Source organism: Mugil cephalus, chromosome 21, assembly GCF_022458985.1.
Source record: "Mugil cephalus isolate CIBA_MC_2020 chromosome 21, CIBA_Mcephalus_1.1, whole genome shotgun sequence".
NCBI classification, from domain to species: Eukaryota; Metazoa; Chordata; class Actinopteri; order Mugiliformes; family Mugilidae; genus Mugil; species Mugil cephalus.
In genome coordinates, this window is record NC_061790.1 from 7530008 (window position 1) to 7548106 (window position 18099).

The window sequence follows — 18099 nt, forward strand, 5'->3', positions numbered from 1 at the left end:
ACGGCATAATCCTAGAATAACAAAAAGCACAATTCAAATACAAGAACAGTCGAAGCCTATATAAGAAACACACTGAATTGAAGTTTGCGAAACTTTTCGGAGACAAACTACGAAAGGTTGCCACTTCAATTGGCCAACTGCAAAAGCACCGGCGCTGCTTAGCGTTACCCCGCTATATTATTCATAGTGAGCCAGGGTTGAATAGGCAGTTAGCTAGTCAGTTAGCGAGAGGTTAGCTTTAAAGCGAGCCCCGGATTTGTGAGCCAGGCGGTAGGAGGAGTGGTGGAGGGCTTGGCGTTCAGGAAAGCCTCTCCTGGGCCAGAAGAAAAGGATTTGGCCCAGATGCAGGCAGCGATGTTAACTTTGAGTGGCCCCTGTGGCTCAAGCTCAGTTCCCCCTCCTTCTTACTTCCCAAGCCCCCAGGTTGCCTTTGCATGACATCATTCCCAAACTATGCCCCCCATACCCATGTGAATCTGAGCTGTCACAATCAGCAGCCCCCCCACCCCACCCCCCAACTCCCATTAAACTGTACTGCGCGGCGAACCCATACGTTTCTTTTTTGTCCCCCCCACCCTCCACCCTCCTTTCCCTTTCTCCCACTCTTCTTCTACCACCAATCTCCTCCCTTCTTCTTCTTTTTTAACCCCCAGAAAGGCATTGTTTGAGTCAGGGCTTGATCAAAAAACTGTTGCCCGCCAACCACAGGGCTTTCTGTAAATTCAATAAGGCCACCTTAAAGATTTTCCTAATTAATGGATGACATCTTTGGCTGGAGGAGAGGCAAGGCATTCTGCTCCAGCTCGCTCTTTGTTCGCCTCCTAATTAACTTTCCTAGGTCACTCAGGTCCCCGCAACCTGAGAGTGAAGAGCCCCCATTGAGGAGGGAGTTGTAAACTTACTTTTTTTGCCTCGGCACTTAAAAGGGGAAAGCAACTATAGGGAACAGAAAATATCCTATTTAAGTCCTTTGTGAGTGAACTGCTTGCACATGTTCCAATAAAGGAAGTCTTCTAAATAAGCTGCCATGTTGCTCTCCGCTCCCCCTCGTTCTCCCTTATCCCACCTCTTTCACTCCCAGCTCCACAGAAAGGTTATGAATGATAGCTCTGGGTTGAGGGGGGTAAAGGGCCAAAGGACAGCATCTGGGCATTGTGGAATTGTGAGCATCTGAAACTTTGAGGGAATCTGAGGATGGGAAAGCACTGAGCTGCTGGGTGGTTGGGGTGCATGATTGAGAAAGGGGTGGATGATTGAGAAAATGTGGTGAATATGAGGAAAAAAAATAAGTGCCTCTTTGCCCTCGTTATTGTTTGGGTGTTTCAAAAGGACCCCATGTCCCCCAGCTGCTTTCATCACTCCTAATCTCTATCTTTCAAAGGTAAAAAAGGGGGGTGCAACAGAAAGACAAATAAAAGGCCTTTAAGTAACATACAATATGTCACCACCATTAATTTTCATTACTGATACTTCATATTGCTATTTTTATTCTTGGCTATGCTGTGAAGTCAGCACAAGTGCAAGTCTCACTATATACGATTGGTATAAATAATAAATGATTAAACATAATAATGTTTTGAAAGAAAATGTAATACTTTCAGTCATTTTGAAAGATTTTTTTTGTCCTTATAACTACTTGAGTAAGGACAAGTAGTTTACTGTGAGTAAATAGTAGCTTTGAAATGAATTAAAAGTAAAACTGTGTCAACATAAAACAAGAAATAACATATTACTTTCAACTCTTCACACTTAAAAGTCTCCATTACTCATTTCAGGACATTTGTTGGACTGACTCACTTGGGGACTGACGGGTAGCTTATGTTGGCTAACGTTGGCTAAAATCATAACTTCACACAGTGGCTCCATTTGCATGTGCTTGTACCATTTAGTTATCAATGGGAAAGTGGACTCTATTAATTATCATTATTATTTTATTGGCATCTACTGGCCAGGTTGTAAATTGTCCATAACCTCTACAGAAAAATGGCCCATCTCTGCAGCCAGCGTTTGGTTTCTCCACTCTGGGCTACTGTAGAAACATGGCAGGCTCATTAAAAGATGCTCCCTTGATATGAAGAGCTCATGCTAATCTAAAAAAACTACTTAATCTCATACGAAAGTTACAACATGTGACCACAAAATGCATGGAAATAAAATGGTAACATCAGTGGCATGTTGTGAGAAGACTGCTGCTAGGTGACTGTTAGCATCCATCCATCCACAGTTAGCAAGCTAACAAGCATAACCTGATAATGTAAAGCCATAACGAAAAGATGAGGCCGTTGGAAATATTGATATTTTACTCATATATGTTATAAACTACGTCTGGGTTCAAGTGGGTTTATGTTCTTTGTTATCTTGAGATTCTTTGACAAAACAATTTCCCTGTGGGGATCGATAAAGTGATCTTGAATCTTGAATCTTGAGTCTGCTCGCGCCTTTGTTACTGGAAACAACAACAGCTTCAGAGTTGTCAGTCTACAAGCTGAAAAGGGCAGATTGTGATCTTAGACTGTTTTAACGATGGACAAACCCTCTGGGGCGTCAGAAGTCTTGAAGTCTCCATCTTGGCATTTTCTGGAACGTTCAGGTTAAACTTCATGTTTCCAGGTCCAGATGTTGCTGCTTTGTTGACTTCAGTCGTGCAATAACTCATGCCTGCTTGGTTCATTCTTACGCAATCCATGGTCAAAGTTGATTTGCCATATTTCTTTACTCTGCATTAGTTGGCAGCAGTGACGCTGACTTGAGCGATGCACTGATCTGTTCCACTTCACATCAGCTTCAGTGATTCAGAAGCTAGAGTGACTTAGAGTTGGAGAATCGTCTGAGGTTTTAATGAGCCCAGGGAGCTGGTTCATGAATAAAACAGGCGGTCTTCACCCACGGCACCGACTGAAATGTTACCTGTCACTTCCAAACAGTCCAGATATCTGGGGTATATAGTACATTCACTTGAATTGTTTTAGATTTTACATTGCCTAGAAAGTTACAGATGTAAAGGAATTGTTCCAAAAGCATGTGAGTGAAGCTTGAATTAATGGTTTTCGCTTCTCTTCGAGTGTGCGACAGTTTAATCAGAAGAAAACTTATACACACTGGAACATTTTTTCATCGTAGCCAAAATAATAAAGGTATTTTAGCTCTTTTTGAATTTTAATAAGGTGCTGGGACTAGACTAGATTATTAGGGTATCACTTGAGACACACTCAAATACTGACCTCTGCTTTTCAAAGAATTGCTTCCCAGCATTGTAGAGCACCTGAGCACATACATAGCCACATCCATCAATGGATCACCGGTACCTCATTGTGTCTGGGTGTCTGGGGGTGTATTAAGACCCATGAGGTGAGCGTGAGGCTCCGGGTGACAGCTCCTGTGCCTGAGGGTTAATGACGAGTGGACGGTGTGACCTCGGGCAATGATCGTTGAACTCGACCTGTGGAGCCAGCGGGATATGTCGTGTCGCAGGGAAGAAGAAAGACTGACTGCTGGACAGATATGGACAAACAGCAGAAAGACAAACACAGTCAGTTTGTGCAAGTGGATCCCACCGGTACATTAAAGTCTGTCACTGACAGCCAGCAAAATGGCAAATGGCAAAAAGTCCCCCTCCAGGGTAACACTTCTACAACAATTTCTACTCAAATCTCAGTTTAAATCATGAACCTACATAGTTTGGAAGACTTTACACTGAAACAAGGAACAACTTGAGCTCAGAAGTTTAAATATTTGCATTTTCATTAATTCTTGACTAGAGAGATTTTTGATTTTGTTATATATACACAAATCATCAGTCCTTGTTTTTATCCCATAACTGGATAAATTAAATATTTTAGCTTATTTGCATAAAGCTCTGATGTCTGTGAAATTTCTCAGCCATCCAGGTCGTGGTATCCCCAAACACAACTGGATTTATTGAGTTTCCTGAAGACGTTTCACCACTCATCCAAGTAGCATCTTAAGTTCTAAGACAGTGGTGGGAAGTTGAGGTCTAAATGGGAAACTCGGTCGTTGAGGGTGGGAACTTTTTGTCTCTGTCCTCTGTTGCTGTGAATGGCAACGAGGACAAGTAAGGTTCTAGTGGTTAGTGGACATTAATGGCACCAGTTACTGGTCAGTCAAACTGTTTAAACTTCAAATTACCCACCAGAACTGAAGAAGCTACTTGGATGCGAAACGTCTTTTCAATACTCAGCAAGTTGAGTTGTTTTTTTTCTTTAAACGCTTTTTGGATATAAAACTCTGATTATTTAAAAAAAACACATAGATATAAATAAACACAAGGTATTTAGGTTCTCAAAAACTTATAGTAACTTTGGGCTTAAGCAAAAAGATCCTACTGGATCCTAACTTTAATTCTACACTGATGTAGTGTAGCGTTTCTTTTTCTTAACAAAACTCCAGCCAAATGTCTGCCTTCTAATTTTTAACCATTCTGATGTAAATTGTGAAAAGTGAATGTGGAAAAAACATCGAATTATTACTCAAGACCAAGTGATTATTAATTGATGGATGATGGAATGAGGGAGGAAGTGATGTTGGGCGGTGGAAATTGATGTTGCACATTTTTTCTTTTCTCTTTTCACTTGAATTGATTCATGCAGCCATGAAACCACATTAATCCAACAGATTAGCATGTTTAAGGGAAAACACTTGCATCAGCATTGGATGTTAAGGATGTTAAAAGACAGACATAAAACATGGAACATGATAGTGATGAATAAACAAAAAAATATAGGCTGAATCTGAAAATAAATATCAATACTAAATAAAAACAGCAGTACAAGTTAAATGTGCCCTAAAACTTCTCTTTTAAACTCATAGACAAACTCCAACTCATTTTATGTTTGTCACTTGCCGTTAATGGAGAGTTTACTGTACACATTTCACCCACAAATCCAGTCCAGCCACCCCTGCAGCACCGAAACCTGTTCTTTCATCTTCCTCACACTTTCACACACCCCAGGCAGAATATTAAATGAACTGTAGATACACTGACCACATCGCGGGCTCCTTGGCTCTCACGTGTTTGTCTTTGCAGTGTGAACAGACTAAGCCCCTCTACTCAGCTGTCATAATTTGTTAACGAGTCTTTTCAGGGAGGGAAAAAAGAAAAGGAGAAGACAGAAAAAAAGAAAAGAAAGCTCTTCACGAGTGACTGAAAGCAGAGGTCCATCCAGAGAGGGAACCCAGGGGCGACATCAGACCGATTTCAGACCGGCCCGTGATGGCATCTCTGTATATTTTAATATTAATGACCCCGGCCGCAAAGCCGCCTCTAAGCTTCCAACAGGTGCCCCACTCGAGTCTGATCATTCAACATCCCGCTATCCTCCACCACCACCACCGGTCAACGAAAGCTGGAGATGAAGAGGATGAAGGCAGGGACGAAGGGGGGAAAAAAAGACATAAAGAGTGGAAGGGGTGTTAGAGAGTCAGACATCTCTTGCAGATAAGTTTTTGAGTCACTTTCCCCAGCTGAAACACGGGTCGATATTTTTCCCCCCCTTGAGAAAGAGATTGACTTTTGTTTGGAGTTTGTGAGAAGTGGGAATCAGAAGCGGGACAATGGGACTCCCCACGGCGAGAGGCTGAGAGGAGCCATCTCAAATCAGTCAGCCAGGGGACTGACTAATCCGTCCATTGTCCCTCCCCAGCCACCGGCCGCACATCAACACATTCGCCCCCCATTGTCCCCCACCCTCATGCAGCGGGATTTGCTCTCCCCAACAGCCAGTTTTGTCCAAGGCAGTTCGAGCGGAAGTTTCTCACTGACAATTTGCCCCAAATAGATTTGTCAGAGCGTCCAACTGCACCGCACCGACTTGTGGGTTTTCTGGGTTTGGGTCTTGGCTCTGTTTTGCTGTTGTTTTTTTTCTTCCGGGGGACAAACATGGCGTGTGTTTAAATATGTGTGCGTGGGTTGACGCACAGGTGCGTAAAGATCTAGACTGACACGGCAGTGGAGGAGAGGGTGGCGTGTTGTGCCGGTGAAAGATTGCTTTATAGTATTTACAGACATGGCGTTTCCTGATGAGTAAATATGGCAAACGTGCTCACGAAGCATTAACCGCCGACTGGGCTAATCAGCGTGGAAAATACTTGTTGACTCCATAATAAACTGCGCATGCATTTTACGACACAGGCTTCACACACTGCCTCACACGAGCATCATTTGAATAGAAAGTTGCGGCGATTGAGGATCTTTTATGAGCTCACGTAGCTGTTTTATAATGTTGTGTGAAATAATAATGACAAATGCCAATAGTACCCACGGCCTTTTTAAGTTGCGTAAAACTGAAAACGTCCAGCGACATTTGAGAATGTATTTTTCAATGAAAACATGTTGTTTTCCGTCTTAATTACTTTTCTATGACAATAAACTGAATTCAGAGGCCCAACTGTCCTATTTTAATTAAGAAACGCGATCATACGCTCTCTCCACTACAATGGGTTGTGCGTAATCTCACTTGATATTATACCTACTCGGATCATTTGTTTTTATCTTTTTTTTTTTTTTTTTTTTTTTCTGGCAACACAGCTAGTTTTTGAAGCCAGATGTGTTCCAGTATACAAGATGCAGATGCCTGATGTGCAAACCTCACACACTGACAGTGAACTTCAAGGACTGCGAGACACATCTAAGGTGGATAATCAGGTAACCTCCATCTGTTTAGTGACTCCTGTTTTAGAACTGTCCGTGGTGCTGAAAGCACAGCGAAAATGTTCCGTTTAATTTCGAATCGAGCGTCATATTTATTTTATTGACTTTGTCAGACAAGGGTATGTCACTGTTTTTGTAGCCATTCTTAACAGACCTTCTGTGTACAATCACATTCGGACATTTTCTGACCGATTCTGTCATGACAGCTACAGATGATTTTTCCCACTTCAGAAAGTGTCTCACCAGTAGTGTCTGCGAGCTATAACGTGACTGACCACGATCCGCCCGGTCACCTTTTAAGGATGCGCGGCTGCATGGCTCTTTGGCAGGCTTGAATTCTCCCTATTATTTGCTCTCTGGAGCTTAGTGACTTCTCCCTAAAGCCAATTGGTTTACGCCTGGTCGGTTAGGGGCCTGCACAGTGATAGCAGTGCGTAAAAGATGGTTTAAACTGCGGCCTGATGTCGGTGCTTCCCTGCAGAATCAACAGTCGTAAATGGACTGTAGAGAGAAAAAAATGGGATTTTTTTTGTGTGTTGTTTGCACCTTTTCCCAAATGAAGTATCCACGCAGGAAAACAGAAATCAACAGGTTGCATCATGTCCTGGCATCAGTTATACTGTTTACGGTTCTCCAGTACACATGTGCAGCGGCTCTGCGCTGTTCCGCAGTGACTTCTGCTGGACCCTCACTCGTTTCTCCTTCTTAATGTCTATCCCATAGCATGTCAAGTATCTGCATACTGATGCAGAGCTCGCCCGAAAAAAAATAACAGATACACAATCCACTGCGCCCTTTGTTAGCGTCATTTCATTGACTGTTGGAGGAGAAGGGAGTCACTCATACAAGAAAAGTGAAAGAAGGCAGCCCCGGCAACCATGATGTTGGTTATATTTGTGTAAAGGCTATCAGTGAATGACGAGGATTAGGACGAGTTAAGGAGATTATGTCACACATTCACCATTCAGCCACCCCGGCAGCCACCCACCCACCCACACACAAATGCGCACACACATACCTCATACACGTGCACCTAGAAATAAAATGTTATTGATCTGAGATAATGACAATCCAAATGTAAGTTTTTTTTATATATTTATTTCTATATTATTTTGTCAATTAAAAGAAGCTCTCAGTGACTAAGAGCTATTATATTTTTTTAAAACAGGAGGAGTCTCTAAATAGGTCCATATTATAAAGGTGCATTGAAGCTTTTATTGTGTGAAGTATTTATAGGAGATAAAAACACATTGTGTGGCTATAAGTTCCTATTGAGGGCTCTCTCTGAGAGGAAAATCAAAGGGATATTTGACTATAGTGATTTCTCCTCGGGCTTGTTAGGCTCCAGCAGTATAGCTGTTCAGCTAAAGGGCAGGTTGAAAGACACAACAATGGCTAATTGCAATTAACTACGCCTCTCCGCCTCGACCCTGTCCGCTTAAATCGACACTTTGTGCGTCCATATGGCCTTCAGTGTACCGTGGGAATGAACACAATTAAAAACAGAATATGGATTTCTGGAGTTACCCGGCGAAAGCACAGCAAGCTGTCAAGGTCAGGGTGTCAGTGAGCGGGCCCTGCAGCCCGACCCCGGCCATCCGGACAACCGGACACGGTGTGCACCCCAGGGCCCTACACCCGAACACACACCACAGAGGACCCTTAGAGGTGTGCAACCACACAGGATTTTAAGATAGTGTTGGCACTTTATCTGAAGAACTTAAAATCGGTATGAAAATGAAATGCATTATTATTATTATTATTTTAAATTATTATTTTTATTTGTAGTATATCAACCTAATTTCTATAGCTAAATCAAAAGCTCCAGTTTAATGTTGGAAGATTTAAATATTTATATTTTGACGACTCTATATAACGATATATTAAAAAAGCAAGTACAGGCAAAGTGAAAACAGCTGCATCTATATTTTCAGTGGTACATTTACATTTTATTTATCTAATGCACCTACTTAAATTTTAAATGCAAAAGGGGGCGGAACTGATCAAGACGCGCAACTCAAAAGGTAAAAATAAGGAACCTATTATTATCACTTCCATCAATTACATTGATTAAGATTTTTCTTTGTCTTCCATATGAAAAGTTCACTTCCTTTTCACTTTTCATTCAATAACATTCTAGAAATATTTTTTTTTTTCATCCCAGTGCAACATGCCAAGATGCCAAAGGTTTATCTGTCTTCAGATCAAGCACATAAGCACATTAATCGATCGGAGTCATATCCCGTGAATAGATGCCGCTTAAATCAGTCAAAACAACAGCTTGCTTAAACACCTGCAACAGGTTGAAAAACACTGTGACCATTGAGACTCAAAACGGCTTTAATTTAAGCCACCGACAAAGGAAGGACAGTGCACTTACATGGATCAAGACCACCCCTAAACGCATGAGGGGAGGGGAGGGGGTGCATTATTGTTTAATATATTATTTAATAATATATTTTTTAGATACGCCTCCATCTAGAAGAGAGCCAGTTCTTCAGTAGTTCTGACTGATCGAGTGTCTAAGCCCCAACAATCTAAGGGACGGTATATGGGATCAGATGTTTCTGTGTAGCGAAAAAAAGGAGCATGACACCGTTTAAAGTCTGAACACTACCTACACCAACGAGCTCGCCCCTTTCTTGTTAGTTATTTTTGCAGTGGTTAAGAGTAGAAGTTTTCTGAGACATCTTCTTGAATTCAGATCAATTCCTCCACTGTCGACTTGGATTTATTTATTTAAAAAAAAAATGATATTTTATGTAATATTTTTTTTCTTGCATATGGGTTAGCGTGGACTAACATGTAATTATTATTATTATTGAGAAATTGAAATTGAGCCAAAATATCGACATCTATAGGTGCATATAAATATTAACTTAATATTGTAGAAAACATGCATGCAACACGTGTTTTTTGTTTTTTTGCAGAGGCTCTGGATCCATGAGCAAGGCACTCCACATCCCTTGCACACACATTCAAACACACACACACACACACACACACACACACTCTCTGCCTCACACGCCAGTGACGTCAGGCTGGAGTTTGGAGTAGAAAGCCAAGTGGATGAAGGAAGTGGAGATCTCCACCCTCCAGCCTCCCCCTGACACTTCTCATAAATATTACCGAGGCTTATTCGGGGAACTCGCACCACAAAGTCACATCGTGTCCCGGTTTTAACAAGCTTTCGCCTGTCAGAATATTACAAATCTTTGCCTTTTTTTGTTGTTGTTGTTTTGTTTTAAACACCGGGGTTGGCACCGGTCGCATGCGCTCCAGGCACCGTTTTTTCCAACTCCATGCGCTGCTTGTTGCGCCCCGAGCTGCTGGAGGGCTGCTGTCTCCGCTAACCGTTCGACGTCCCGGGTTTCCGACCCCGTTCGACGGAGCCTGCGTGTCGAAAGCGAAGAGCATATGATACGATGGACAATCGCGTGTCTTAATTTTGGAGGAGTAACTCTGACAAGTTGGGAGCGGGACTTTGAAGAAGCAGGAAAAGAAGCCGATAAAGAAGCTGCGATTTCACAAGTTTTATTGTCTTTCTGTCGACGCGAAGAAAAGAAACAGAATTTTTTATTCAGACTGTTTAGAAAGATCCAGGACCCATGATGAGCAAACCCACCGGCTCAACAAGTGGCTGTTTGGATATTCTCAATGTCAAATCAAGTAAGTTTCGCTCTCTCTTCCCAGATGCCTTTGAAGAATACTGAGTGACTAACGAGTGGCCTGTAGCCGACCTTTCTCTGAAATTAGCTAAAAATCAATGCTCGCTTGATTACGCAAAGTAGTATTTCTCGTGTTATCAGTAAGTTAGTTTATTCCTTGTGGTTTTACAAATTTTAAAAAAAGCGTGAGAAGAAACCCAGAGGAATAACTTTAGTCCGTTTCCCATTCAAATCGTGTACTTCAGTGACTGATCATTAAACCTCAGGACAGAAAAAAACAAAACCTGTGAATATGTATCTTCGTCCACCTGCTCGCGATTTAGAGAAATGAAGAATAAGATACAGGAAAATAATAAGCCGCGTACAGCCTCTAAATGTCCCTCTTCAGAGGAGACACTTTCCTTCCACTTAGTGCCACTTGTTGCCGGTGATTTAATTTTTGAGTAATGTCTTTAAAAACAATATCAGGTCCATAAAAAGTATTTCATAACTGGCAATTTAGCATTTGAGCAAGAGCTCGTTCTCGCCTGTCCCTTTGCGTGCGCGCATTTCTGTGCTACGAGAAGCTGTAATTCAATCAATCGTGAATTTACTTAGTGATCTTAATAATTAAATTTGGGTTTTCTTTGCTTATTTATTTTTTATTTTTTTGTAAGTTGTATAATTGTTTCAGGTTTCTAAATTTAAATTTCTAATGGGAGCAGTTTTTTTTTTTCTCAACCTTTGCAATTATCCCTCCCCTCTCCTGGGCCTCACAATTAATTCAAATTAAATCAGACTGTGATCATGATATAGGCCCAAAGTAGCTTATCCTTAGCATGTCTGTTAAATTGAGCTTCAATTCCCGTTGTGGTTCTTTCTGCATATTTCACCTCGGATCAATTTATTATTGTCAAACCTTTGCTCCCGTTTTGTTTCAGTTGGTGATATGTAATGTAATGTGTTCAGTTGCTGTAAATAACCACTATGCGCAATGACATTACACCTATTTCATTCCAGCCCCGTTATAAGCGTCTAGAGGAAACGTTTCTTTCCCTCGCTGAAGCTTAATTTCCAGTTATTTTAGGAGGGTTCCCCTTGATGGTGATTACCTTAATAGAATATGCCATATACCTCCAAGCAATTACTGCACACAATGGAGACGCACTGGACCCCCGCAGCTGAAAGTTAAATACATTTCCCTCTTTCACAACAAAATTGTGTGTCATTTTATTTTATCGGCTCTCGGCGACCACAGTTTAATATCGGTATGAGTTGCTGTCGTTGCAAAATTGAGCACCCCGTTTACATTTAGTTTAATTACGCTTCAATTTGGGGAATTTCCAAATGATATAGAACTGCTTTGGATTCGGTTTTTAAATTTATTTTTCATTTATTTTTTCATTTGTCATTTAAAAAGAAGTCTATTTACTTTTTGCCTCGTATCCGTGGAACATATACACAACTTTCACACGCAATGAGAAGATGGATTTAAATACGCCTTTTTGCCTATAAATAAAGTCTTTGCATAAAAAAATTTGTTCCCAAGCAATTACACGGCTCTGGCCTACGCGGTGTTCTGATTCTTCATAAACAGCCAATTGAAGTCCTATAACTCTTCCCTGAAGTTATTGTTTTTGCTGCTGAGTAGTTATTCCCATGCTACCCTTTTTGACGGGTCACTGGTGAATCAATGAGCAGGTGGCAAAACGTCAGTGTAATTACATAGACGGCTTTTCCCTCCAGAATGAAAAAGACTGCCCTCATATGCATACAAATATACTTCTTTTTAGGAGATTTGAATACAAAATCTTCACAAAAAAAAAAAATCACATTTTTTTTTTTCATCTACACCGGGGTCGATTTACATACACTTCATTTGAGTTGGTGAAACGAGTTGGTGAGCATTATTCTCATGGTGCAGTGTCACTCCCTAATCCTGGGGCCTATAGACCTGTGGGATAAAGCAGCTGTCGAGTCCCATTATGAAGTGGAGTTGGCAGCTTGTCGAGATCCAGGCAGTCAGACGAGGTTCAATGGGGGAAAATCATTAAGTTAACACTTTCCCCTAATGTCTCCATTGTGCGCCCTCGGGCCATTGTCTTAGAGAGCTCAGATATGACGCTTCCCACCGGACTTTATTCTTGAAATGTCCGCAGTGAATTCCCATGGTCATGGTCGGATGAGGCGCGAAGCGTTGTCCAGTGTATGTGTGGGTATAAGATAAAATAAGTCATTTGTAGGATGATATGTCCGTTGCTCCCTGACTATAAAACTGATTATTTTACTGTGGAAAGGCCCTGATGTACACACACACAGTTTATCTGACAACTGTGTAACAGCCTTAACTGACCACGATGTCAGTGAAAATTGAGGAAGCCGCAGTTTCCCCATAAGATTTGTGTAAACTCTGGAAATTGTTCTTGCAAACTGTCCACTGCCGAGAAGTAATCACAATTTACCATCAAACTTTATACGTTTTAAAACTGAGATGACTGCATATAATTACTTGATAATTCAGCGAGCGTGCCATCTAACTGACATTTGGGCCTCTCCCAGGTCGGATTTTGGACATCCCATGTAAAGTGTGCGGGGACCGGAGCTCTGGGAAACACTACGGTGTTTACGCTTGCGATGGCTGCTCAGGATTCTTCAAGAGGAGCATCCGCAGAAACCGGACTTACGTCTGTAAATCTGGCTCGCAGGTGAGGCCTTCTTGAAGTGAAACTAATTTTAGCCCGATTTTCGCAAATTAAGCTAAGTTGATTATACCGTCATTTCTACCTATTTTTTTTTTCTCTGACAATCCGAGTAAATTGGAATAAAACCAAGTACGCGTCCGTGGCGACGTGTGTCCAGCAATTTCTTACACCAATCGAAGCAAACGAGTGCAGCATTTGTTCCCGAAAAGGGGTCTGCATCTCGCAAGACTCTGGCCACAGTTTAAAAACCATTATCAGCTTTACGCACGGAATGCGCATTTTACGCACAGATTTGTGTTCGCTTTTCTTTTTCTTTTTTTTTTTGGCGCCGAGTTAAGTCTCCCTTGATGAGCCTAATTGTGTCATGCCTGGACCATTAAGTACTGGGCTAAACATCGCGCTGCTGTAATATATCAGGTGTAATCCAATCTAATGTGATGACTCGAAGGCGAGGATTTAGGCAGTAGAGGGCGGGATAGAGTACTTATCCAGCAGGATGAGGCCGCTCTGGAGCCGCAGGGGAGCACGTCCATAACTACAAGATAATAGCACGATCTTTCACCTGGAGATTGGCCTCCCAGGAGGATAATAGCAAGACGCTTTCTCTCCTGCAAGCTAAGAGAAATCCAACCAGAAGCTGTAACCCGCTTCTCTCCTTTTTTTGCACCCCCCACCCCCTCCCTCCCCTCTCTTTCTCTCTGTACAGGGTGGCTGTCCCGTAGACAAAACTCACAGAAACCAGTGCCGAGCGTGCCGTTTGAAAAAGTGTCTGGAAGTGAACATGAATAAAGACGGTAAATGGCCTTTATTGAATTATCACTCTGACCACAGAAATGCCACGCTGTGGCGTTTGGATGAGGTGGGCGACTCGGATGGGAAAGTGTATTAGGAGTGTTAATGAAGGCTCAAACGAAGTTGATAATTACCTGCTCTTTGCTTGTTTTAAGAGGGATATTATTCACACTCGGTGGGAGCGCTGATAGACGCTCATTACAGCCAATTATTATTGTGTTTTTTTTTCTCTCTCTCTCACACACAGAACATTTGCACTGCGAGTGCTTGGGTTTAGGAACAGCTCAGTACAAAATAGTCACTAAGATGCAATTAATAAAGTCGTCCAATACGCCAGTCAGCAGCGCAGAGATCATTCCTTCACTCCGTGTGCTTGGTGTCCCAATTCACAGCCGTTCAGCACGAGAGGGGGCCCCGGACGTCCACCATTCGCAAACAGGTCGCCTTGTATTTCAGGGGCCATAAAGAGGTGAACGGGTCCTCGACACATTTCCCCGGATCCTCACTGCCCGGGCCTCCCTTCTTCACCACCGTCACCCAGCTGGAGCCTCACAACTTGGAGATGAGCACAGTGGCCTCCACGCCGGAAAGACAGGCCATCGTGGGTCTGGCACAGCCCACCCCCAAGGTAGCTTTGAATATATTTTGTATTTTTATATTTAAATATCTCGTTAAGTTGTAATAGTTTCGCACTTCCGTGTAAGCTCAGAGTGTAATCGGTGCGCAGAATAAACAATTGGCTCTAGTTTTGCTGCTATTTAGAATTATCAGATGTGCAGTTTCTTATTAGTGTACGATATGGATATTTGTATTACAGCCTTTCAAAATGTTATTATAGGATTAGCAGTTTTTTCGCAAGGGTTAGAAGTTGAAATTCTTGTCCCGATTTAGCAGCTCGTAAGAGCCTCAAATCCGCCAATTAGATTTCTCACTGTAAATCCACCACGGGCAACATTAATCGTTATAAAACCGCGCAGGCTACTGGGACTTGGAATTTGACCTTTGTTGTTCACTTTTCTCTGAACTCTGTTTCACTGTAACACGAGCCCCTGTGGCGCTAGTAATGATTATGAACATTTTGTCTCTTTTTTTCCCCCGCTCTATGTCTATTTCAAGTATCCCCATGAGGTCAGTGGCACCCCCATGTACCTGTACGAGGTGGCGACGGAGTCTGTGTGCGAGTCAGCGGCGCGCCTCCTGTTCATGAGCATCAAGTGGGCTAAAAGCGTGCCCGCTTTCTCCACCCTCCCTTTATCTGATCAGGTACGCCTTAGACTGGCCTGGAGGAGAGATGAACAAATAATGATGTGCAGGACATTTTCTAAAAACAAACAGAATAGCCATATGCATATTTAGAAAGATACTTTGTAATTTTTTACGTTTTAATGTCAATGACACCGAAAGCAGCGATTTCTCCCCCAAAAATAATGCGCACAATTTGGATTTTTTTTGTAGTTGTTGTTTGGTTAAGAATCACTGTTGTAAAAAAAAAAAATAAAAAATAAAGACATTTATAAAGCTTGAAATACACGACTGCATCGTTCAATTCTTGTGCTGGGTTCATAGTTTAACAGTGAACCTGTTTCTTTACAGCTGATTCTGTTGGAGGACGCTTGGAGGGAATTATTTGTACTGGGCATCGCGCAGTGGGCCATTCCCGTGGACTCCAACACTCTTCTTGCCGTTTCTGGTACGTACAAAAAAAAAACAAGAGTGCCTTTTCTGAACAGACGCTAGATGTGAAAGTAAATCACATTTTTTTCCGCCTCTCTATCAAATAGGGATGAACACCGAAAACACGGAGTCTCAGCGGATGAACAAGATCATGTCAGAGATCCAAGCACTTCAGGAGGTGGTCACCAGATTCAGACAGATGCGTCTCGACGCGACAGAGTTCGCGTGTTTGAAATGCATCGTGACATTCAAAGCCGGTGAGTGCGTTTATCGCATTACTGTCGTGGGCCACGCACTGGAAACAATCGGACCTATCGCGGTGCAGCGGAGTAATCTGAAAGCTTTACGTCAGCACATTTTTTAATTGTGACAATCCTGCAATGTCCTGACAGTTCCTACACATGGCAGCACCGAGTTAAGAAGTTTCCGCAACGCCAGCGCTATCGCCGCACTACAAGATGAAGCACAGCTGACTCTAAACAGTTATATACACACTAGGTAAGACTATCTAACTATCTACGCATCTATCTATCCGTCATTAAGCATGCGTTACGCACGCGTTAATTATAGTCAGCCAGATTCATTATAAAGTTAATGAGCCAATAAGCCACCGAAGCCTCCTGTAATTTTGCGCAGGTGCGACTGATCAACCTCTTATTCAAGATATTTATCCCAGGTGTGCGCTAATTGGACAATCTGCGTCAGAGAGTCTGCGCGCAGAACCGGAGATAGAGCTTGTTTTTGACCCCCGGTTATGCGTTTCAGGTACCCCACTCAGCCCTGTCGCTTCGGCAAGCTGCTCCTGCTCCTGCCGGCGCTCCGCTCCGTCGGCCCGTCCACCATAGAGGAGGTGTTCTTCAAAAAGACCATCGGCAACGTGCCCATCACCAGGCTCCTCTCCGACATGTACAAGTCCAGCGATATATGAAACGCCGCCGTCTCATCGTGGAAAAGACTCAGGCTGATGATGGCCCGTACAGAGACCCACCCAGCAGTCAACAGAATGTCAAATCATAGCAGGTGTAGCTGTGGGCTGAATATTTTTGCTGAGCAGAGAATATCTTAGGCCGTCTTTACGTAGCCTATTTAGGCTCAATTCAAACAAAGACTGCAACACAGCCGGATCACAATTAGCCTATTAACAGTTGCTCTAGTTAAGGATTAGCATGTGCCTACCATTCATTATAGAACTGGCAGTGTGATTTTGAAAACAGAAATCTTTGGTGTGGGCAAATAGACTCCACATTGTTTAAACGGCGACACCGGAGAGCACCAACAAAGTACGCTTGACAAAGAAATAATGTATATTAAGAGTGTCTGTGAGACCAATGAGCTTGACGACCAATTCAATCTTTTATTGCCGTGTTCAATCCCAATGGAGGAAACCAAAAAGAAAAAGAAAAAGAAAAAAAAAAGGTGACGCATGCGTAACGGTGGGAGGGGTGCGAGTCGCTGTTCCTCGATCCGGTGCTGAAACCAAACGCACGGTGGCAACGACGAAGAGGTGCCCGCTCTACGAAGCACTGTGGAGGAAACAAGACTTTTTTTTTTTTTTTTTGCATTGCCTCTTGACTGTAGAACTACAATCATCTGAAGACGGTGTTTGTATTTAAGTGGCTACTGTCCTGTTTGTGTTGGTTTGTCCTGTTTCGGGCGCAACATTTAAAAAAAAAAAAGAAGTTTTATGGTCGACTTTGTGAAGTTAGACACTAACACTGGATAAAATAATATTCAGCACTTGGAAATGTTCTTTTTTTGTGGCCTGTGATGTTTTTATTCTGCTGTATATATGTGAAGTTATAACTATTTAGAGTTGTAACAAAGAGAATAAAAGACACTGATTTAAACTGCTTTGACATACAGTAACCTGGATATAAAGTGTGAAGGACATATTCAAAATATTTCCCAGTGATATTTTAAAAAATAAGGATATAAAACATGCAAAATGGTAAATAATGACGCATGACTTGTTGATTTAATGCAGGATTGTGAATCCCTGCTACTCAGTGTGACTTGTTAGTGCTTTATGGGGAATAAATTATTGATTGTTAATTCTATAAGTTCAAATTACTTTATTTGAAAAAAAGAAAAAAAAGGAGTCGGATCCAGTTTCATACATCTAACCAGCCTCTAAAATCAGAGCAGTACTTGTTTTCACAGGAAACATGAGTCGGTTATAAAACTGGAGCTCAAACATCCACAATTAGCCTCAATTACGTTTGATGTACAAGCTTTGAGGAGGCACATACGTTTAAAAAAAAAATATATATATATATATATATATATATGTAATGCGCGGACATGCACAAGGACCTACAATGACTGCTGAGGCTGATGAGGCACACGACGCTGCCAAATGTTTCTCCTCAAAAGTCCTGACACATGTTTATTGAATAATTACTTCACGTAAATTTGCTAAAAGTTTATAAAGCCTTCTAATTATGTGACATGTATTTAAACTTATAAGACTCGTTAATTAATAATCCATTCAACATCGTAATGCATGGTGTATGGATTTTTAAAGCATATGTTAAGTAGCCTGGTCTATTCAGTGTAAACACTCAGAGTTGTTCTGAATAGCAACGGCCCTACAATCCTTTTCTCATAGACGTGGTAG

At 42.0% G+C, this 18099-nt stretch overlaps 1 protein-coding gene across 1 annotated transcript; it reads left to right on the forward strand.

Moving 5' to 3' along the window:
• Positions 1-9683: 9683 nt before the first annotated feature.
• On the forward strand, positions 9684-17539 carry nr2e1 (nuclear receptor subfamily 2, group E, member 1). The gene is made up of 9 exons (XM_047573803.1): positions 9684-10336; positions 12874-13019; positions 13723-13810; positions 14201-14436; positions 14925-15071; positions 15402-15498; positions 15590-15739; positions 15875-15980; positions 16248-17539. Exons 1-9 carry the CDS (start codon positions 10276-10278, stop codon positions 16408-16410), a joined length of 1194 nt encoding a protein of 397 aa, XP_047429759.1. The 5' UTR covers positions 9684-10275; the 3' UTR covers positions 16411-17539.
• The last annotated feature ends 560 nt before the right edge of the window (positions 17540-18099 follow it).